Raw genomic sequence first — 20,000 nt, forward strand, 5'->3', positions numbered from 1 at the left:
TGTTAACTTTATTTATGTTCAGGGTTTATTTGCGATCTGAGCTGGCCTCAAGCGGGGCCTCCTGCGTTTTGCACTTAAGCAGCTACAGATGCTCGGCCGGGACCGTCGGCAAGATCCTGTGCAGCTCTCGGCCAATCGCGCGCCAGCAGCTCACGGATCACCAGGAATGCCCAGGAGACGCATCTCCTCCGAGCCAATTAAGGGAGAAAAGTGCGGACGTGGCAGATTGCGTGGACACTGCAGGCAGGGGTCATGTCCCGGGGCTTCCCTGCGCCTGCCTTTCTCCTGTCAAGCGTGCAGCCTGATCTAATTTGGAGGGGTCAGAGGCTTGCAGCAGGATCTCCTGACAGGCCTGTCAATTTTGAGGAAGAGGGGACGTGCAGCGTTGCGGCCCAGGGGCCTGAGTGTCCACAGCTTGATTACATCAGCGTCGCAAACTCCTCACCCAGCCACACTGCCTCCGAGGGTGCTGGCGTGCGTGTGGCGGAGTGGCACAGTCGAGCACGCGCACGTGCAGTCGTCAGCATGAACACAAACTCATCTAACGTGCGAGGGGAAATGAAACGTCGGACTCGGATGCGGTCCGGATAGGACGGCGCTGATTTTTGTGCTGGGTGTGGGCGGGGCTTCCGTCCGCTGCTACCTTAATAAAAGAGCGAGCTGTCAGTCCTCACGTGCAACAGCTCGACCCTGCTAGCGGCGACCGCCTTGACTGTCCCGTGCTGCGGATGAGCGCAGACGCTCTGGAGGAGCCTTAGTCGGCTGCGCCGCTTAGCGGGGCGTCGGAGGCCGTCTGCTCCCGCGCCCCCTGGGAGGGAGGGGCTACCGCGGCGAGCTCTGACAGCAGGCCTTACATCCCAATGCTGCTGTGACAGCACTCGCTAGCCTGAGCCAAGTTCGTGGCTAGATTTTGAGCTAAGCTCCGCGACAGGGCCCGCTTAGAGCCGTCAGGGCCGCTAAGTCATCAAGACTTTTCCCACATTCTGAATGAGCCGCGTCAAATGTGCTGAATATTCAACTGGTCAGACCTGCAGCAGTGACTCATATAGACCATCTATCCCTGCAGATCATAGGAATATATGACTGTTTTGTTCATCGGTGAGCTGCGTTTTGGCACCTAACGCTAGCCAGATGTACCAGACGCGTATGCGCACGCACGCTTTTCGCAGGTTGGACGAACTCTTTCTCCAGGGCCTCCATTGTGCTGCGTTCCACCCACATGTTATGGCAGCAGCTCTTTAAACCATTTCGGCGATCGCTGTGGATAATAATATCCTCTTTCTTTACTCTGCACGCCTTATATTGCGGGGAATGATTGACAGTTGACCTTCACACACGCTTCTGAAAAGCCGGAGACAGCGCAGGTCGTCTCGATTACAGCAAAATCTTATAATACTAATCTGATAGAATTACCCAGAAGCAATTAGCACACAGACCATTTTCCTGAGCAGGCCCCTGACGAGAGATAAGACCCAGGGACACAGGAAGAAGGATGACTGCATGTTCCGAGGGTGGGTGGGGCCAACCCCAGTGTCCCGCCCACCAGCGTCAGGAGTCACCAGGTGACTGGTTGGAAATCCTCGAATGCTTTGCTCCAGCCCCCGAGCATCGGGGTTTTTTAGACGGCCTAGCAACAGTGCGCATTCGAACCTTTTACCATCGGCAGGGGTCACACAAGCCATGTAAAAGTCAGGCCCAGAGGCAGGCGGACACGGAAGATATGACCAGGTACCCTCAAGATCCCCTAATATCTGTGTTAAAGCGTTGAAGAGTGATAAGAAGGGCAGGGGAGGCTAAAGTGTTATGGGATCGGGGGGGGACTATTCTGACTGCCTTTCCATTTCTAATGCAGCACATGATCACGCACGCAGATAAATCAACTTAATGGACTCCTAACGTTATATAATGTCAAGAACCACTTTAGCATCTGCGTTTAAAATGGATGCAGTGTTTACAAAAGCAGATCGAAGTTTGTAAACGTCACCGGTTAGCAGTCATCAGCTAGCGTCTCTAACGTTACAGCCCAGAGACAGAGACTCAATTTCCCACCATAATCCAAGACGCGCGTTGACGTTGCATTTCAACAGCACTTTCACTGTATAAACCCGACGTTGTATTGCGTTATGTGGTGCTAATGTTGCTAAATATTGTCATAACAAAGTCAAATTGTGAAGGCCCTGCCTGAAGAGACTCAAGGGACGTGTAGGACACGTCGACCTCGGACATATAAGACAGGCTGAGTAGAGACAAGGCCTCTGTGTAGTTGACAGAAACCACTGATGCCAAAACACTTATTCAGACATTTTATGTGTTCAGTGCTGTTTGCACAAGTCCCATCGTAGCCTTGCTTATCCGATCATCTGAAGCTGTAAGCGTCTGGTCGTGGATATGCCCCCACGTGTCACACTTTGCTTGTCTGGAGGTAACTGGTCGCTTGGGAGTGAGGCTGGAAGCTCTCTGACAGAAGGAGCTGTCAGCACAGTAGACGTGGAGGACATGGCAACCCTGGCCCTGTGGGAGCTCGGCAGGGTCAAGAGCGCGCGTGGACATGTGGACATGTGGACATGTTTCTGTCATGCTTTGTTTCTTTTTCCGTTTCTCCTACCTGTTCTAAGTGGGCGGGGCCATGGCTATGAAGTCACCCCGTCCGTTTTTAAGCGGAGACGGATGCGGGCTACAGCTGGCCGATGACGGAATTACGCGGGCCATGTTTTCCTGAATTGTTTGCCGCTGTGTCCTGTTTTTCCACTTTTGTGACATTCACCGCGATGATTTCCTGCACCGTGTTTCATAGCGTGTCATGAGCTTCCTGTAGTGTGTTTTTTGTGCTGTTTGATGTCATTAGTCAGGAAGCGCTCTGAACGTTGGGTGATACCGCTTCAGAGGCCTGGTTAGAATGACTTGGGGGGTTGAGGGGTTTTCTGTACTTTTTGCGAGCTGTACTGTCAAAATGTGGTTTGCAGAGGGGAGGCACACGACGCAACTCGCAATCGATCCTCCACCTGCCAGCCAAGAGTTTGATTTTGGTTTTCTATTTTTTAAAATAAAACATCTCTATAGATGGTGTGTGTGTGTGTGTGTGTGTGATAATTATGCCTTTGGAAAGTGGCTGGAGGAGAGATAACATTCCCTGAGTGTAACGTGAGCGTGCCGCTACCGCCCCAAACAATATCGCTTTAGTTCCCGGTCTGCATAATAAAGCATGTCCTTATGCATATTAACGCAATCAATTTGCATAATGTCTGCTCGGCGTGACACTGCTCAGGAGAACGCGGACGCGGCGTCGTGTCTCATTTACCTTGCCTGCGCCTGCAAGGGTAAAAAATGCTTGTTTACCCAAACATCCCTCCGTACAGGGCCCTGCGATTTACGCCCCTCCCACACCCATCGTAACTTCCTTGCCCCCTGGCCAAGGCTCCCCCCCATGCCTTCTGCCCGGGTGGGCACGAGCTCTCCTCGGAAGCTCGTGGCGGAGGTGCGTCGGGCGCCAAACGAGCTTCTCGTTACCTCCCCCTCCCTCTCTGGCTCCAGCGGTCGTTTTTTGGAAGAACTACAGCGACATCTGCATGAATCGCGGCACCAGAGCGCCAAGCGGATACCCGCTGGGCGCCAGGCTTCCGCCGCCAGCCTGCCGCTCTCTCGTCGCCGCATCCATAAACACGGCTAATTGAGGGCCTCCGCCCCGCCTCCCGCATTTGCATTTTCTAAACCAGCAGCCTGGGGGGATTTGCCGTGCGTTGGGTAGGACGTGCACGCGCCAGGCTGTGAATTCGGATATCCGCGTTTACACAAACTTTTTGCTTATTTGCTTTTTTTTCCTCTGGGATTTCTGGAATACTGGCACTTTTTTTTTCTTCCTGGCAAAGTGCAATGTTTTAGTTGAATATGCATTAGAAGAAATATTGGATTGCATTTCTTTTTCTTTTTTGTGGGAGGTCTCACCTCATATGTTTTTATTTAGTGTGTTTCAAAGGCATGTGTGTTAGAAATTGTGTATAATGTTTGTTTATTTTTAGTGATTGTTTTCTATTGGTTTTTTCTTCTTTTATTTAGCTTAGTTAATTAGGTAGCAGCTTGAGAGGGTGTGGCTACCCACAACCTGTATTATGTGTGTGCATGCGTGTGTGTGTGTGTGTGTGTGTGTGTGTGTGTGTGTGTATTAGGACCAAACAATGCTGCTCTTGTGTTCCTCTGAAAGGGACCGTGTGCCAGTCAGCAGAGGGTGGGCCCTATCCAATCAGAAACAAAGAATTAATTACACCTAATGATTTAATACAGGCAATCAGAGTCCAGACAAGCCGCCTAATTTATGCGCTAATTATGCAGCCAGTCTGCTGTGTAGGCCAGGGCGGTGGTTGGCTGGTGGCTTGCTGCGGGGGCACGGGTCCGCCTCTGCAGAAACAAAGCGAAACCCAGTGCCAAATTGCCCCGGGCAATTCCCACGCCTCTCCTGCATCCTCTCCGCCAGCTCCCTGCCTGTGCCCCCGTCTCCGGACAGCCCCGGTGCCAGCCTCCGCGTGCGCTCCAGTTCTTCATTAGCAAAATGTCTGCATATTTATCCCAAATATGGTGCCACTTGTTTTTTTTTTCTTTGTTTTGTTTTCCCTCAAAGAGAATAAAGTGACCCCTTTTTCATAAACATCATTTTGAGATTAAAAACATCCACCGGTTATAACTGACACAACAGTTCTCCCTGATGCTAAACTTTTCTGCGACAAGAAAAAATATATACTCCTCCTGTGTGCCGGGAAAATAATGTAATTCGACGATCTTCAGTATTAAAATGATCCCAATAATATGTGCGATAAACGTATCCACTTAATTTACAGACATTCGCCATAACCGTAAAGTGTTCGTGCTCCTCAGATTGGAAGACGCTCAATTAATCCGCGTTAGAAAGGTTGAGCGCAACCCACTTTTTTTTAATTAACGTTGAATTAAAACGAATTGGCAGGCTGCCTGAACGTAGGCGCCCGGCTTTGAAGATTGCCATCACATAATGAGTCGCGCTTTCCTTTTTTTCCCTCTTTCGCTCCTCCGTTCCCTGCTCTCCGCTGTCACTTGCCAGTGTGCCTTAGCAATTTAATGATATGCAAATGAAATATGCATAAAACCATTCTGCTGTACGATGATTAAGCACAGAGGACATTTAGCCAGAGCGCGGATGTCTTCTCTCCCGTCGTGTCTTCTCCACTCCGGCTTGCCCGCCAACGACACCACTGGAACAAGCCTCAGCCCTGATAGCAACCAGAGGACAAGTCGTTTTAATAACGATGGTAATATCCAATCGACAGAAATTAAATTCCAGTCAGGGTTTCTGTTGACCACGTTCTGTAAGATCCACTGGAACGCCGTGGTCCTTGGCATGTGACGGACATGGCTGCATGCTGGAGGGAAAGTGCAGAGACAGACAGGTTTTCCAGGGGAGGACTTGGAAGAGAGTAGCTTTGCCAAGCATTGCAGTAGCTTTTCACTGCTTGTTTGCATGTAGTGTGGTATTATGTGAATGGAAAATATTCTCCCTTTCTTTTCTCCCCCTCTCCCCCCCTCCCTCCTTGTCTCTGCCAGCAGTCCCCTTTCTCCGTCTTTTTGTAATCCATTTGTATAATAAAGACGAGCCGCAATTAATATTCCGAGTGGAATTAAAATTAAACGCAGATCGTCCAAACCTCATTAGCTCCAAACGGTTGTAATATCCACATTCCTTCTACGGCGAAGATTAAAAAATTATCGTAATTTTAAAAATGGGGCATTAAAAAAAAAAAAACAAAACCCCAGCAAAATCACGACCAGGCTTACGAACGAAATCGATGATTCTGTACATAGCCAACACGTAATAAGCGACCGTGGACGAGATGCCCCAAAAGATGCCACGGTGTGCCCAGCCCATGTTGGTGGCAGTCTTGACTGTATAATCGTGGAGGTTATGCCAAGGCAGTGCAGGAAGCACAAAGATCTTATAATCCTTCCCTGTGGACGGCTTCTTCAATTATTCATATTCCACTACTGTGCCCCTTGTCCAACAAAAAAAAAATCCAACAGAGTGAAGGACTGGAGGAAAAGTTTGGGCAATTCACTCCTGATTAGCATAAGTTGATGAGGCACCGTCCTCTCGTGCTAATTGTCGTTATAATTTTTCGCGGCGCCTTTTAGCAAATGAAAACGAATTTAACGAAACGATCCGATCTTTCTCGTCCGAGCAGCGCCCGTCCTTGGCTCGGTGCCCGGTGCCCGCCGCCGGCGCGGGAACGGCAGCGGCTCTTCCCGAACCCGAGAGGTACCAACGCAGGAGCGGCTGGTACCGTCTGTGTCGGACGATGTACCTCGCAACAGAAAACACAGGGAACAGGAGGAGTTTGGTAGTTTCTTGATTGGGTGGCATAGAGGGGGTGGGTAAAAAAGAAAAAAAAAGTGTGGTACCGAAAATGTTCCCACAGCCCCCCAGCCTCGTTTGGCGGAGTTGGAGTCGGGTTGGAGGGGCGGGTTCCTCCTGACAGAGTGCCTGGCATCGTGGCTGCCGCCCTACTGCCTCCCGTGCCCTCACCACCAAGTTCTCGCACGGCCGTCTGCGTGGCATCTCCGTCTCCTGGTTCCTATGCTGCCTGACGGTGTACAGAGGCTGCAGCCTCAGCCATTCATCTCCCTGGTGATTGCTGTGAATGTAGATAAATCACACGCGCACGCACGCGTGCGGCTGCTCGTCCTTCCTCCCTGCCCACCTCGGCGTCAGAGCTCCTGCTAAGGAGCTTCATGCTTTTCCGGGTTTTTTTTTTTTTTTTTCTTCTTCTTCTTCTTCCTTTTATCGTCCCTTTCAAAAAGTTGATCCTGACCGGCTGAAATCCACCGGACGCGGAACGGTTCGAACGTGAGCGGCGATTTTTCTTTTTAACGAAGCGCGAATAATTAACGCTTCGTTAAGGAAGAGAAGCATAAATTAATTCCCGTCTGTCTGGCTGATTATAATTTTATGTGCCAGTTCATTAGTATGCGTCCCCATGTTTGCTGATTCTCTTTCTTTCCCTTTTTTGTGTTTTTTTTTGTAAACAGCTGCTGTTGAGCCCTTGGCACAGTCCCTTAGGTCCAATCTTGGCCCCTCCTCTCTCGCCGAGATCAAACGATTGGCAGATTGGCACCATGTATAGCAGCGGTGCCCGTGGTCGACGGTCCCCGCCGCGGCGACAGGCTGGCGGCTTGTGTGGAGGAAAATGTTGTGGTTTAAGAGGTGGTGGGGGGTGGGCGGGTGTTGGCACAAAAAGAAGAACCCTCTTCGCCGCCCTCCCCTTCTGTGCAGCGGCTAACTGCTTTTGTTTTATTTTGTCAGGTTTTTTTCCTCACCGTGTTTTTGTTTGGAATCCGCCCCGCTCCTTTCATCGAGTCCATTGCGCTAATTACCAGCGTAAACTTTTGTGTGTTTAATTAGTCAGCAACGTCGCGCTGTCGTCTTTGTTTGGTCTCTCTTCTCCTTATCTTTGCCAACCGACCCGCGACGGGCATGTCGTTCTTTCTCTTCGCGCGACACCTGCGTCGCGCCTCCATCTTTCGGCACCAGATGCCACAGCCGTGCTCCTGGCACCTCTCGTGATCGGCACGGGCGCCGCGTCGGCCCTCTGCCCTGGCATATTTACCAAGATGAGACGCCGCCGCAAGTCCATAAAACGGCGTCTCCGGGAAACGACGGGCGGGCGAGGCGGCGGCCACCTCCCGCGGCCGTGGAGCAGCTGGCAGGGAGCGCGTTGGCATGGCGTCTGCTGCCTAGCTGACTGCCCCCCTGGCACAGGGAACAGCGCGGAAAGACAGTGGAGAGGGAGGATAGGGGGAGGGGCGTCCTTTAGCCCCTCCCTCGTCGCTAGTCTCAGGACAGCGCCACCAGAGTAACTTTCTCCAGGCTGGTCCCCCCCCCCCCCGCCCGCGTTCCTCGCCTTCCTCGGACTCCCGCTATCTCGCGGGGAAGGACGTTTTCACCTTCGCCTCCTGTCCTGCATCTTCTGGGTGAAGCGCGGCTGTCCGACGGCTCCTCCGCCCCGTAGCCATGCCAACCGGTCCCTCTTCACTTGGCTTTGCTTGTTGATTGGCTTCATACTACAAACAACCTTGCCAGCCTTCCGGAGCCTTCCATCAGCTGAGCACCAGTCGCTTACAGAGAGCCCCAACACGAGACACCAGCCTGCTCTCCTGCCAGCCGGAGCAGAATGGCATGAGTCCTTTTGGTTTGTTCGCTAGATCTGCCCGCCTCCCATCTGAGTGCTCCAACGCCCGTCTTCCTTGGCGCTACTTCTGAATGGATGGCACTGTGCCAGCTTTTCTCCGCCATCGTCCACATTCACAGCTTGTTTCTCCCACTCGCCCACCCCCTTCTCTCTCTCTCTCTCTCTCTCTCTCTCTCTCTCTCTCTCTCTCCCTCTGCCTTTTTAAGCCCCCCCCCCCCCAGCCTTTATGTTCCACAAGCTTGACATTAATTAACATGCGGGTTAATTGATTCTAAAAAGTCGCGGAGTCGCACCTAACTAACATCTCTGCCAGGCTGCCCCCCCCAGTGCTCCTGCGCCTTCGCACCCCGGCCTGCCCCTGGCACTGCAATCCCCTTGCTCTGTCCTCCATGTTGGCGCTGGCGTGGTGGGAAAGAGCCCGGCTGCTCATTGGACCGATGCTCAGCGCACTTGACGTGCTGATCCCTCCGCGGGATGTTGCTCCGGCGTTTTGTTAGAAATAATCAAAGTGATTCTTGCAACCGCCTCCCACACCCTTTCTCTTCCTTTCCCTCCCATTCTCTCCTCCTCTTTTTAAGCCTTCTTTTAGTTTCACTGTTCACTCTTTTGCGTAGCATTCACCCACTCTGATTACACCTCTCCATCTGTTCAAGGTGGGGGTTTTTTTTTTGTTGTTTTGATTTGTCTTAATTCATCTTTAGACTTTAGGAAAATCTAGATGTTTATTTCATGGGAAAAAAGAAGTTGAAGCTGGATATCGATGCGATTTTTTTGTACGCGCGCTGTGTATTGCTTACTCAATTTATCTTTTGTCTCTGATTAGCGGTCGTTAGAAAGCTTTCTGTGAATTAGCTGAAATTAGCAGTGTCTGTCATATTTGATTAAGTAATTATCACAGGCATGCAGCTTTCTATCTTACCTTGTCTTTTTCTGCTTGCGCGCGCGCGTGCACGTGTGCATTTCGTCGTTTCCGAGCCTATGAGGTTAAAAAACAAGAGACAGAGCTGCGTTTAATTATTTAATAATGACGCGCCCCCCCCGTCTTCCACTTCCCAAGTGTGCCCTCGGTTAATTAGTCGGGCAGCCGTGCACACAAAACCAGAAAGGTAGCACTTATTCATTACGTCCGAGACACATCCCGTGCACATCCCATACACGCCCTGGTGCGAGCTTTTTCTCTCACCAGGCTGCGTATCCTCTCTCTGACTGGCACTCGGTTACTCTAATTCCTCCCTCTGTACGAGAAATTTGTTACACGATCAAATTCTCTTGCTTTTCTCTGTAGAGTCGATTTTAACTCCCAGGTCGTCCCAGTCGCGGAGCTGACTGGAGTTGTGTTCGGTATGCTCAGGACACCGGCACGCGGCTGCACAGGGGTCCGGGGCGCCATGCTTCCTACTCGTCCTGTCTTCTGGGGGTTTTTTTGTTGTTTTGTTTTGTTTATTTATTTATTTTTCTCTCTCTTCATTATTAAATAAAAGGAGCGTGAGGCAACTGAGGCAACAAGAGGAATCCATTATGCAAATTGACTACTATTTGCATAATGTCTTATGCCAGGAATATGCAAATGAAGCGTATAATTTATGAGTGCCCATGTGTGTCTCGTAGTGTTCCCATAACTTACACAGAGGGCTGTTTTTCCTCTCCTTTTCTCTCTAAGCTGGCACGGACGAAAGACACACGCCATTCCCATACACAGCGAGCATGTGGCCGTGTCCTAGCGTTGGGTGGGGACAGGGGACACGCTGAAGGGGTGTTTAATTCAGAGGGGCCCAGGCCATAAAACAACGGCGAGACGAATTAATTAACTGCTGCACAAAAAATGCAGAATTGAGGGTCGCTAATGTATGCCATCAACTGTGACCCCCCCCCCCCCCGTGTTTTGGGGGAAGGTTTGAGTTCTTTGCTACCTTTGCCTGCTCGTCTCAGTGCGTGCTGCCCTGCAGAGACGGACAGTGCCTCTTCCCTGCAGAAGTCTCACTGCTAGTGATGGTGGCTTGGACCTGAGAGAGCGGAGGATAGAGAGGGAGAGAGGGAGAGGGAGAGAGAGAGAGAGGGAGAGAGGGAGGGAATGTAAAGGCATGCGTGAGAGTGTGTGTGTGTGTGTGTGTGTGTGAGAGAGAGAGTGTGTGTGAGTATATACACTCAGCACTGGCTAATCCAGCACCCAGGAATACCAGAGCCAACCTGAGCTCCATCACCCGGGCACCAGGAGTGGACCGTTCGCGGGGGACGTGACGGGCACATCCGGCAGCCGCGCGAGCCGCCCCTGCCAACCTACCCGCCCCTCCGCCCGCCCAGCCGCCTCCCTCCCTCCCTCCCTCCCTCCCTCCCTCCCCGCCTCTCGTCGGCTTTATCGTAATTACCCTGCTGGTTTGCATACTTGATCTCTGCTTAATGTGACACACTGTCACGTTGTTGCAGAGACAAAGAGGGAACGCGTGGTGCGGGGATGAAACGTCTCCTGCTGCCCCAGGAAGGTCCAGCCTGAAGAATTCCTGTTTTTTTGGGGCTAACGTTTTTTTCCTCTTCTGTGTACATGGTTAAAAGGCCTCTCTTTCTAAGATCGGATACTTCTCATGTTTTTGTGCATGCAGCCCGGTCCATCGTCCTCAGCCTCCTCCGATCACGCCGTGTGTCGTATCTGGAGATGTTTTTCCACTCTGGAGCCTGTGCCTGTGTCAGGGATGGCCGTTTAGGATGCTGGACTCGCCCGCCCACTACGGGGGTGCCGGCAGCCAGGGCGGGACGGTCCTCGAGGCGCGGGTGCGGTCTGTGGGGGTCCTTCCGCGCACACCATCAAGACACGAGCGCGGACCGAGGGGTCCCTGCAGTGGGGTTTGTCGGGGCACAGTGCCCACGGTACGCGTCACCACGGGACTGCAGTCTGCCGTCTCCTGCCAGGAACGCATGCCTCCCTCCCCGATGCCGCCTCACTCCACCCATGGCGCCTCCGGCTCTGAGATCTCGCTAAAGTCTTCGCTAATTCAAGAGCCGAGATTGTTATCCTGTGCTGGCTTAATTCGTCGGGTAATTCCGTTTTTAAGATACGGGTTCGTTGGTCTTCTGGATGTTGTCACCATATGATTTAGAGCAGTGTCGTCTTTTTTTGTTTGTTTGTTTTTTTTGTAATTACAGTTTTTTTTTCTTCTTTTAATCAGAGCTAAGCCGTCGTTTTAATTATGCAAAGAAGATGTTTCATTATTCGCTTGCATACTGATGAGAGGACCAGACTAGCAGAAATTTGCACTTTGTCGCTTTAAAGAATATAACCTTGGACAGTAGTTTGAGAAATATCATATTAATGTTTTTATTATTCTTATAAGTAAATCAATTAATACATTTTTAATCCAGTAATTTAAAAAGACAAATGACATGGCAGCCCACATCATCCTATGTTGACAAAGAAATAAATTATTAGCCAAAGTCAGAAATTGTCTTGTTTATGCATAAAGGCTTTGTGTAGATGAGTTCCTATGTGGATGTGAAATTGTTTCAACCTCATCTGTGCTTCTGCATAAATTCTTTCTGTTTACTCTTGTGAAGGTAATAAAAAAAACCAAAGAGAGCAAAGTGTTTCCAAATATGCTTAAAAACGAAGATTAAAACCTTCAAATACCTCAGTGGGCTTTTGGTTCACTTTTCTTTCAAGACACCGAGCGGCGGGTAAAAAAAAAAAAAAGTAATAATAATAATAATAAGAAGAAGAATGATGATAATAATAATGATGATAATGATGATGATGATGATGATGATGATGATGAGAAGAAGAAGAAAACTTGGGGAAGAGGAGGGTGAGAGGGTTGTACAGGTGCGTCTCTCCCGTAGTGTGCCAGCGGAAGGAGTTTGCTGAGCCTGCGTCTGATAGAAACAGACATCACGTCTGTGGTCCTCGTTTAACATGGGCAGTGTTTTTCATGTGAGAGTGATGCTTCTGGTTAAAAAGCCAAACCCGCTCAGTTAATTATGCAACTTGCACGCAACTTGTAGCGTGAGCTTGAGTGCGGCATACTAGATGGGGGTGCAAACAACTCAGAACGCGAAAATGTTTTAGTGGGAATAACCAGCCGGCTCTGCGCATCCGTGAGCACTGCGTGCCACACGCCCTGATTAAAAGCTGTGTCCGTCTGGTGTGTAAGGTGAGACTGCACGTTGTGCACGTTTGAATTTGCTCACCCTTGCGTGTGGATTCGTGTCGGTGCGATCGTCACAAAAGGCGTTTTGATTCATCTCCTCTGGCACGGAGGGCCTGACGTAGCGGAGTCACGCTGATTTGTCCACTGGTGGCTTTGAATACGTCAGCATGTGGGGAGAAAGATGCTTTTTTGCGATGCCGATCAACAGTGAGAGTGTTTAGTTGGATTTGATCCCACATCTCACATTTATGTAATGATGCTTACCAGAGCTGACTCGCTTAGCTTTAAAAGATGTAAATGTATATTTAATTATTCATATTTAATGTATGTAAATATGTACATTTATTTATTAGGTAGCCTGTTCTGCCTGTTATTTCCATCAGTAGTGTTAAATTCCCATTTTCTAGAAAATTCTGTGGGATTTTCATGGTAATTAAGAGTGATGCTTTGACATCCCTTTAACTAGTGTACTGGTATAATGAGGCTTGTTCTGCCATTTCCCAAACAAATGTGTCCTCTCTGAAAAATGTGGTAACACGTTAGTGTGTGTGTGTGTGTGTGTGTGTGTGTGTGTGTGTGTGTGTGTGTGCTGAATTATTCATAGTGCTCATTCTGACCAGCAGTTTCTCTCATTGCCAGCACTCTTTTGCTTTCTTTGTGTGTGGTTATTATGGTATTCTTATTTCTAGTCCTTGAATTTAATTCAGGCCAGATTTAATGCAGGTATTATTTTATCATCTTCAATTTGAGATGTTTTTAATTTTTTTCCAGTTCTCTGTCAAATATGATAAGTGTTGGTATGCAAAATGAATTCATAGTTTAAATGACCTTGCTGCAGGCAGTGATATGAAATGTAGGAAAGGGTTTAAATGTGTCGAGTGTTTGTGAATCCATATAACACAGCCTCGTTTTGTGTGTGTGTGTGTGTGTGTGTGTGTGTGTGTGTGTGAGAGAGGACTCGCTGACCTGCTCATCACTTCCCTGTACCCCTTCCCCTCCTAATGGGTCAAGGTTCATCTCCGCCCCAGATGTTCTACTATAACAGAGCCCGTGGAGGCCGAGTCCTGCCAGGCCTGAGTGTTTGCTCCTGGGAACGCTGAAACCCCAGCTCGTCCGGGAAACGACCACAGCAGACAGGCCGCCCTCCCTTCCAGGAGTCGTTCCGGTGTTTCAGCAGCACCGGCCTGCGTGACGCTGAAGGCGTTTTGGGTTTCGGTTTGTGCGTGGGGCTCAGTGGCCTGTTAGCGGCCTGCAGGCTGTTAGTATTCCTTGCCGGACTCAGAGAGCTGGTGTGGCCCGTCCTGACCAGCCCTGATAAAATGCAAGCACTTATCACACATGATTGATTTGTTTACTCGTCTCTCGCTGATCTACTTATCATGTAGCTTATCCCTGAAGCAAAACACGGATGGGCTACTGCCTCCCCCTCTCTCTCTCTCTCCCTCTCTCTCTCTCTCTCTCTCTCTCTCTCCCTCTCTCTCTCTCTCTGAGTTCACTAAGCTCCCTGATTTGACGCGGTGTGTAAAGATGTATTCAATCATGGCGAAAATGACAAGGGCTCATCCCTCTTCGGGCCACCTTGGCGTTTGTGATGTGTGTGCACGCCCCCGTTTCTCACACGGAGTGCTGGGACGCTCACCGCCTGGGCATCAGCCCTCAGCCAGCCTGGCATATGCACCGTCCGTCACAGAGACCAGGATTCATGTGTCCACGTTTTTGACACTGAAGGAGTGTTCCTCATAAGAATACGGCTCCAGAACGGCTTCCTTCTCGTCTGAATTATGGGAATCATTCGTTCATCAGTCACCCTACTACCTTTTCTGCTACCTCCTCACCAACCTAACTTCCTGTCTTTGCAGCGTAGTGCTGGCGCTCCAGTGATGGAGTCCACCCGGAGGGAGCAGCAGCTGTCTGAGCACCAGGCTAATGCTAAGGTCAGTACCAAGGCCCACGCACCACCCCCTGCCTCAATGCTGTGGGTTACAACAGCGCCCACTGCTGGCCGGAGGCTTCTGAAGCTCTGGGTGTTGTTTTAATCCACCTGTTTTAAAGAACACGAGAGATGGAAAAATGTTTTTATCATTTTAGACTTTATTAAATCTTCCTTATGTTTCCATTAGCAGGAAAAATGTCTTAGGAGAATAAAGTGACAGTATGCGTGTTTGGGGCAATGGTGAGGTTTTAAAAAATGTAAAAAAAAAAAAAAAATGTGTTAGAAGCAAAAACCACAGGCTGATCTCTTCAACCCTGATGAACCAAGCGCCACCAACACCTGTCTGGTCCAAGGAGAGCCCTCTGTTCATATGATCTCCAAACAGACACACACACACACACACACGGCCTGAGGGCAACTGCAGGTCTGTTAGGCAGTTCTGTTAACTAGCGAGTGCCGTAAATGGTTACGTAAGCAGAGGGCTAAATAATTCACACGGGCAGGCAGGTGAGTAATTAAGGCTGCGTTTCACCTGAACTGACACGCTAGGGGACACAGAGGGCGTCAGGCAACGTGACCTTTGACTTTCCTTGGCCATGTTTTTGAATTCAGCTGGAAGATGGCTGTGGTTGATTTGAACACACAGGGGCAGTCTGCAGGAAAACACACACACACACACACACACACACACACACACACACACACACACACACACACAGAGGAACGGGTGTACGCTAACACCAGCCCAAATTCTGCATCACTGAAATCTTCCTTTTAAGTAGAGTCGAGTCAGGATCGTGATATTAATGCAGACATTTTCAGCACAAAAAAAGTTAATTGATTTTTGATTAATAACTTCTGAAGAGTGCAGTCTGAAATGGAAAAAAGGGCAAAGCCATCGGTAGTTTGAAAGTCCTAATTAGCGTGTGATGCATGCCTCTAGCGGTGGGTCCGGACCCTGTGGTGCTGGCGTGAGACTAAAGCTGCTATTGATTGTGTTTGTTTAAAACCAAACTAAGAAATAACGAACCAGAACCTTAAAAGAGTGTAAAGCTAATTAGTCACTCACCAAAAACTGACCGCAAGATGTGACAAAACCCAGGGTGTTTACGCGGTTTGATTGACAGGAGCAGTTATCGATGACAAATCTAAGTAAAGATCTTTTCTCTTTGCTTTTTTTTTTTTTGCACAAGGGGAGGGTGAATTAGTGAGTGGGTTCCTTCGATAAGAATTATTAGCCTAAAGCAGTCAGCGTGTGTGTGAAATCACTCAACAAAACCCTCTAATAGACTGTCAGAGCTCTGCCTTTGTGTTTTGATAAATCTGATGCTAGACCTAACACACACGCTCACACACACGCACACACACACACACACAGAGTCAGGATGTTGATTGCCCGAGTAGACAGCCGTCCACTCTGGTCAGACCAGGTTCCTCCCCTGCTTGCCTCATAAGGTATCGGAAAAGCTGTTGCTGTTGTTGTGGTTGCTGGTGTCAGCCTGCCATCTCCAACGGCCAATGGTAAAGCTGAGGGCTAAATCGAGGAGCAGAGGAGTAGAGGAGTAGAGGAGTAGAGGAGAGGTGTGTGGTGGGGTGGGAGCAGGTCGCTGACCCGGGGTCAAATTGCTCACCGCTCACTGCAAAAGCAGCTGCAGCCCTCCAGCTCCGCTCCACCTCCCCTCCGCCCACCGCTCCACTCCACCTCCCCTCCACCTCCCCACCGCCCACCGCTCCACTCCACCTCCCCTCTGCCCACCGCTCTACTCCACCTCCCCTCTGCCCACTGCTCTACTCTGCCACACCTCCTCCTCTACCCACTGCATCGAAGCACCTCACTTCAGCATTTGTGAGCGTGAGAGGAGGATGCATGTAGCCAGATCTCATTATGGAGTGGTGTGTGTGTGCGCGTGCATGTGCATGCGTGTGCATATGTGCATGTGTATCTGTGTGCGTGTGTGTGTGTGTAGGATAATTCTGCTCTATTCCAACACTGAGCGGTTGTTTGCTCCGCTGCCAGGCCGTCCACAGGGGCCACATGCCGAGACCATCTCTGGCCTCCAGCATGCTCTCTCTCTCTCTCTCTCTCTTTCTCTCTATCTCTCACACTCTCCCTCCCACTGTCTCCCCTTCGTTCCTGTGCTCTCTCTAGATCTGCTGTTTCATGTGCAGTGTGCTCTGCTGGCTAAAGGCACTCGTTAAAAGCTATAACTTATCTCACGTTTGAAGCTAATGGGAGGAATACAGGCCCCAGTGAAAAATAAATTACGTTTTCCTTCCCCTCTCTCGGGCTGCCCTCCTAACCCTGAGCGCAGTGAGGCCGTGGCGGGCGTGTGCATTACAGATCGGAGGCATTAGAATTTATCTGTGCTGCACAACACTGACTGATGCATTGGAAAATAATGCACTAGCACTAGGCATTACGGGCACCCTGTAACTAATGGACGGCTCTCGCCTGTGACCGCATGCCTCTATATCAGCCTGCCTCGGCAAGACCCGGGGGTCTTCACGGGGGTTTCTCCCTCCAAACCCAGAGAGCTGAGTTCTCTCATACCTATCCGCTCCCTCTCTCTCTCTCTCTCTCTCTCTCTCTCTCTCTCTGTCAGAAAATCCTTGATTACTGGATAGGTTAATCACCCAAGTCTTGATTGTCATCTAGTCCTGCTGTAGGCAGCCTATCTGATACTGCTCTACGAGTGTGCCGCTGGGGCGTGACCTATGACCTACGACCCTTACTGTGGACTTCCTCTCTGCTCTAATAACTGTGAGGTTCTGAAGGTCCCTGCAGGGGTTGGTGGTCAGTTTGAGGGAGAAAGTGTAGGGACGCATCCCCTGAGTAAAAGAACAAAAACTGTCACCTTTACGTCCCGTTTGGTCAGTTTTTATATGATATCAGTGAATATGTCTGTTATCTGTATATCAATATTATATATATATATATATATATATATATATATATATATATATATATAAAATTATTATTATTATATATATAATATTAAAGTTTACCAAAATTACCAAAGTGATTATCGAGAGTTCTGATTACCTTGGTTATGTTTGTGTAATGTTAACGTTAGATAGAAGCAATGTGTAAAAAAAATATTTTAGCATTTAATGTGTCCTTTGCCTGGTCCATCATGGTTTTGTAATGGCTGGCTAGCAAGCTCACTTGAGCCTCACTCACAAAAGTACTGTCACTAAGCATTATTAATGATAAATAAATCCTGTACAATTAAGCAGACGTGTTCCCATGAGGTAGCTAGCATAGCAAGCTAACTGCTTAAGATGGCAGACTTCTGTGACATGCCTACCAGGGTTTGTGCTTAACTAGCAAACTGTCTTTAAAGTTAAAGCTTAAATTCTCTAGCTAGTTAGCTGCATTTTGCAACTTACACAGCTCATCTGTGTTTTATCCAGCGTGGTTATATTGGATTATAAAAAGGAATCATCAAAATGTTGATCGATAATGCGGAATCGCCAAAGATTGGATCAATAATACTTTAGACTAACTGCTGGAACATTGGCTTGAGGGCATGAGAGTTTTAGTGAGGTCAGGCACTGATGATGGGTGACTTGGTCAGGATCACACACACCACTCCAGCACTACTGGGTTCTGTACTTAAAGTGTTAAGACACACTTAGCAACATCAACATAGTGTGTAAGTAAATACACCTTTACAAAGCACTGTCGTGGCAACGAACAGATTCTGTAATGTGTTGATGTAGTTTTACGTTTAAGCTGTTGTAACGTGTTTAAAAGGATCAATTGTTATCGACAGTTGTTATCAATTCCTCCTCTTGTGTCGCTACAGATTTAATCAACTGTACACCACAGAAACCAACAAAAGGCTGTTGGTCCTTCTGTTCAGCATCTTCAGTCCATTAGAATTAAGGACCTGTCACAACCAGCAAGGCGGTTTAATACTAATGGACAGCTGTGTTAATGACGCCTGTTTGCGCTGCCTGTTGTTGCTAAGGCAGTAATGAAGAGAGTAAAGCTCAGGAGAAAGTGGCCTACGCTCTCTGAACTCCAGAGCTGCAGGGAGCTCATATTACGAACAAAGACTGGCTTAACCTCCCAGAACTCAAAAAGCGTTTTTTGGCTTGCACACCTGATGAAAGATCTCTCTGGAAACCTTTGGACACATCAGAGCATCATACGGAAGGTGTGTGTGTATATTTAATAGCTGTTTCTGTATTTCCTGTATGATGAGGCTTTGCTTGGAGGAAAAACCCCACAGAACTGAATTAGACAGAATAATATACGCACACACCAGCCGGGTGTGCGTAAGAGCTTGTTCAGGAGGTTTTTCTGCGCCTCCCGTTTCCCGACTGTTATATCCGTCACCCCTCTGCACTTTTTCTTTTAATAGTGTTTATCTGTAATAACCGTGGGCAGCGGCAGCTGTGGCGCCCGGCCCGGAACAGTGCAGGGAAGGGCCGAGCGAGTCCCATCCACACGGGGGTGAGAGACACGGAAAGTGCAGAGCAGTGCAGTTTGGCTGGCAGGCAGCGGAAGATGGGATGCTAATGAGATCAGAGGAGCAGAGGCGCTCCAGGCTCCTGGGACCGAGCGGAAAGCCCTTTCTGTACATTTTTTTAAAACGGCCTGAAAAAAATAATGACACCGGCAGTGAGATGCATTAATAATCAAAGTCGGGCTGGGTTTTGTTTCCGTGGATGCGAACTAGCCTCACATCGGGGAGGGGGGAGGGAATTAGAGAGAAACAGACGAACACGAAGCACGCAGATATGAGGATGACTGTTCCTTTCTGCTTTTCGAGCAGGTCTGCCATGCGAGCGTCTGATTGGCTGCAGCCTCTGTTGCTTCCTATTGGAGCAGTATGGAGGTAAGCATTGAGCTGTTCACGCCTGGCCCCGCCCTGCTTGGCCCCGCCCTCCCCCTGCTGGCCCCTCCCACTGGTCCAACACTGAGTGCACATCCGTGCACCTGCGCCGTGGTCACTCATCTCATGGTCACAAGCCTCCCTTTGTCTGCAGTCTAATTGGAAATTCATAGAATAGCTAATGAAATGAAACATGGATGCGTGGTTTGGGGGGGCGGGGGGCGAGGATGAGGGGGGGTTCTGTATTACACATCAGGACATGGCAGGGCTGTTATGTGAAGAGTTTCGAATGCTGAAGAACCTTAAATAGACCAGTTCCATTATAATGTAATAGATTAGAATGCAATATAATTGAGAAATGCGTAGTGCTGTATAATGAAGTGTGTGTGTGTGTGTGTGTGCACATTCAGTGGTAATGTGGAGGGTTAAAGGTCTCACGTCAGTAGTCTCTTTTCACCTGTTTTCTGGAAGTCCTTTACCTCCAAACACAGCGTGTGGTTTTATTTTGAGAGGACCTGACAGATCCGTGCGCACGCGTTACACGTCATCGACTGCTGCTGATTTTGTGGCTCAGACATCTACAGGCAGTTTTGTTTCTTCTCCTCTTCTCCTTTGATTATGTGCACTTACAGCACAACGAATGAAGGAAACAGCAGGTTCCTGCTGTGATCGCTCTCTCTCTCGCTCTCTCGCCTTCAAACTCCCTTCAGTCTTGCTTGGAACGTCTTGGCGTACACTCTGTGGAGAGCGCACGCTCGTTCGACGTGATAGCGTGAGTCCTTTCCTGCTGTCCTCGTGGCCGCCGGCCCAGTGGCCCGTTATCGTCCTGAACAAGCTCGGTCCAGATTAATGGTAGGACTCTGTAATGGCGCTGTGTGAA

The 20,000-nt window shown here is 49.3% G+C and overlaps 1 protein-coding gene across 1 annotated transcript in view; it reads left to right on the forward strand.

Moving 5' to 3' along the window:
• LOC113577892 (early endosome antigen 1-like) overlaps window positions 1–20,000 on the forward strand; it is an 85,485-nt gene that overhangs the window by 20,209 nt on the left and 45,276 nt on the right. Inside the window, exon 5 of the mRNA XM_035532762.1 lies at window positions 14,203–14,277. Coding sequence (XP_035388655.1) covers window positions 14,224–14,277 — 54 coding nt within the window. The 5' untranslated portion in view covers window positions 14,203–14,223. The remainder of the gene's footprint in view (window positions 1–14,202; window positions 14,278–20,000) is intronic.

Source organism: Electrophorus electricus, chromosome 1 (genome assembly GCF_013358815.1).
Source record: "Electrophorus electricus isolate fEleEle1 chromosome 1, fEleEle1.pri, whole genome shotgun sequence".
Lineage (NCBI taxonomy): Eukaryota > Metazoa > Chordata > Actinopteri > Gymnotiformes > Gymnotidae > Electrophorus > Electrophorus electricus.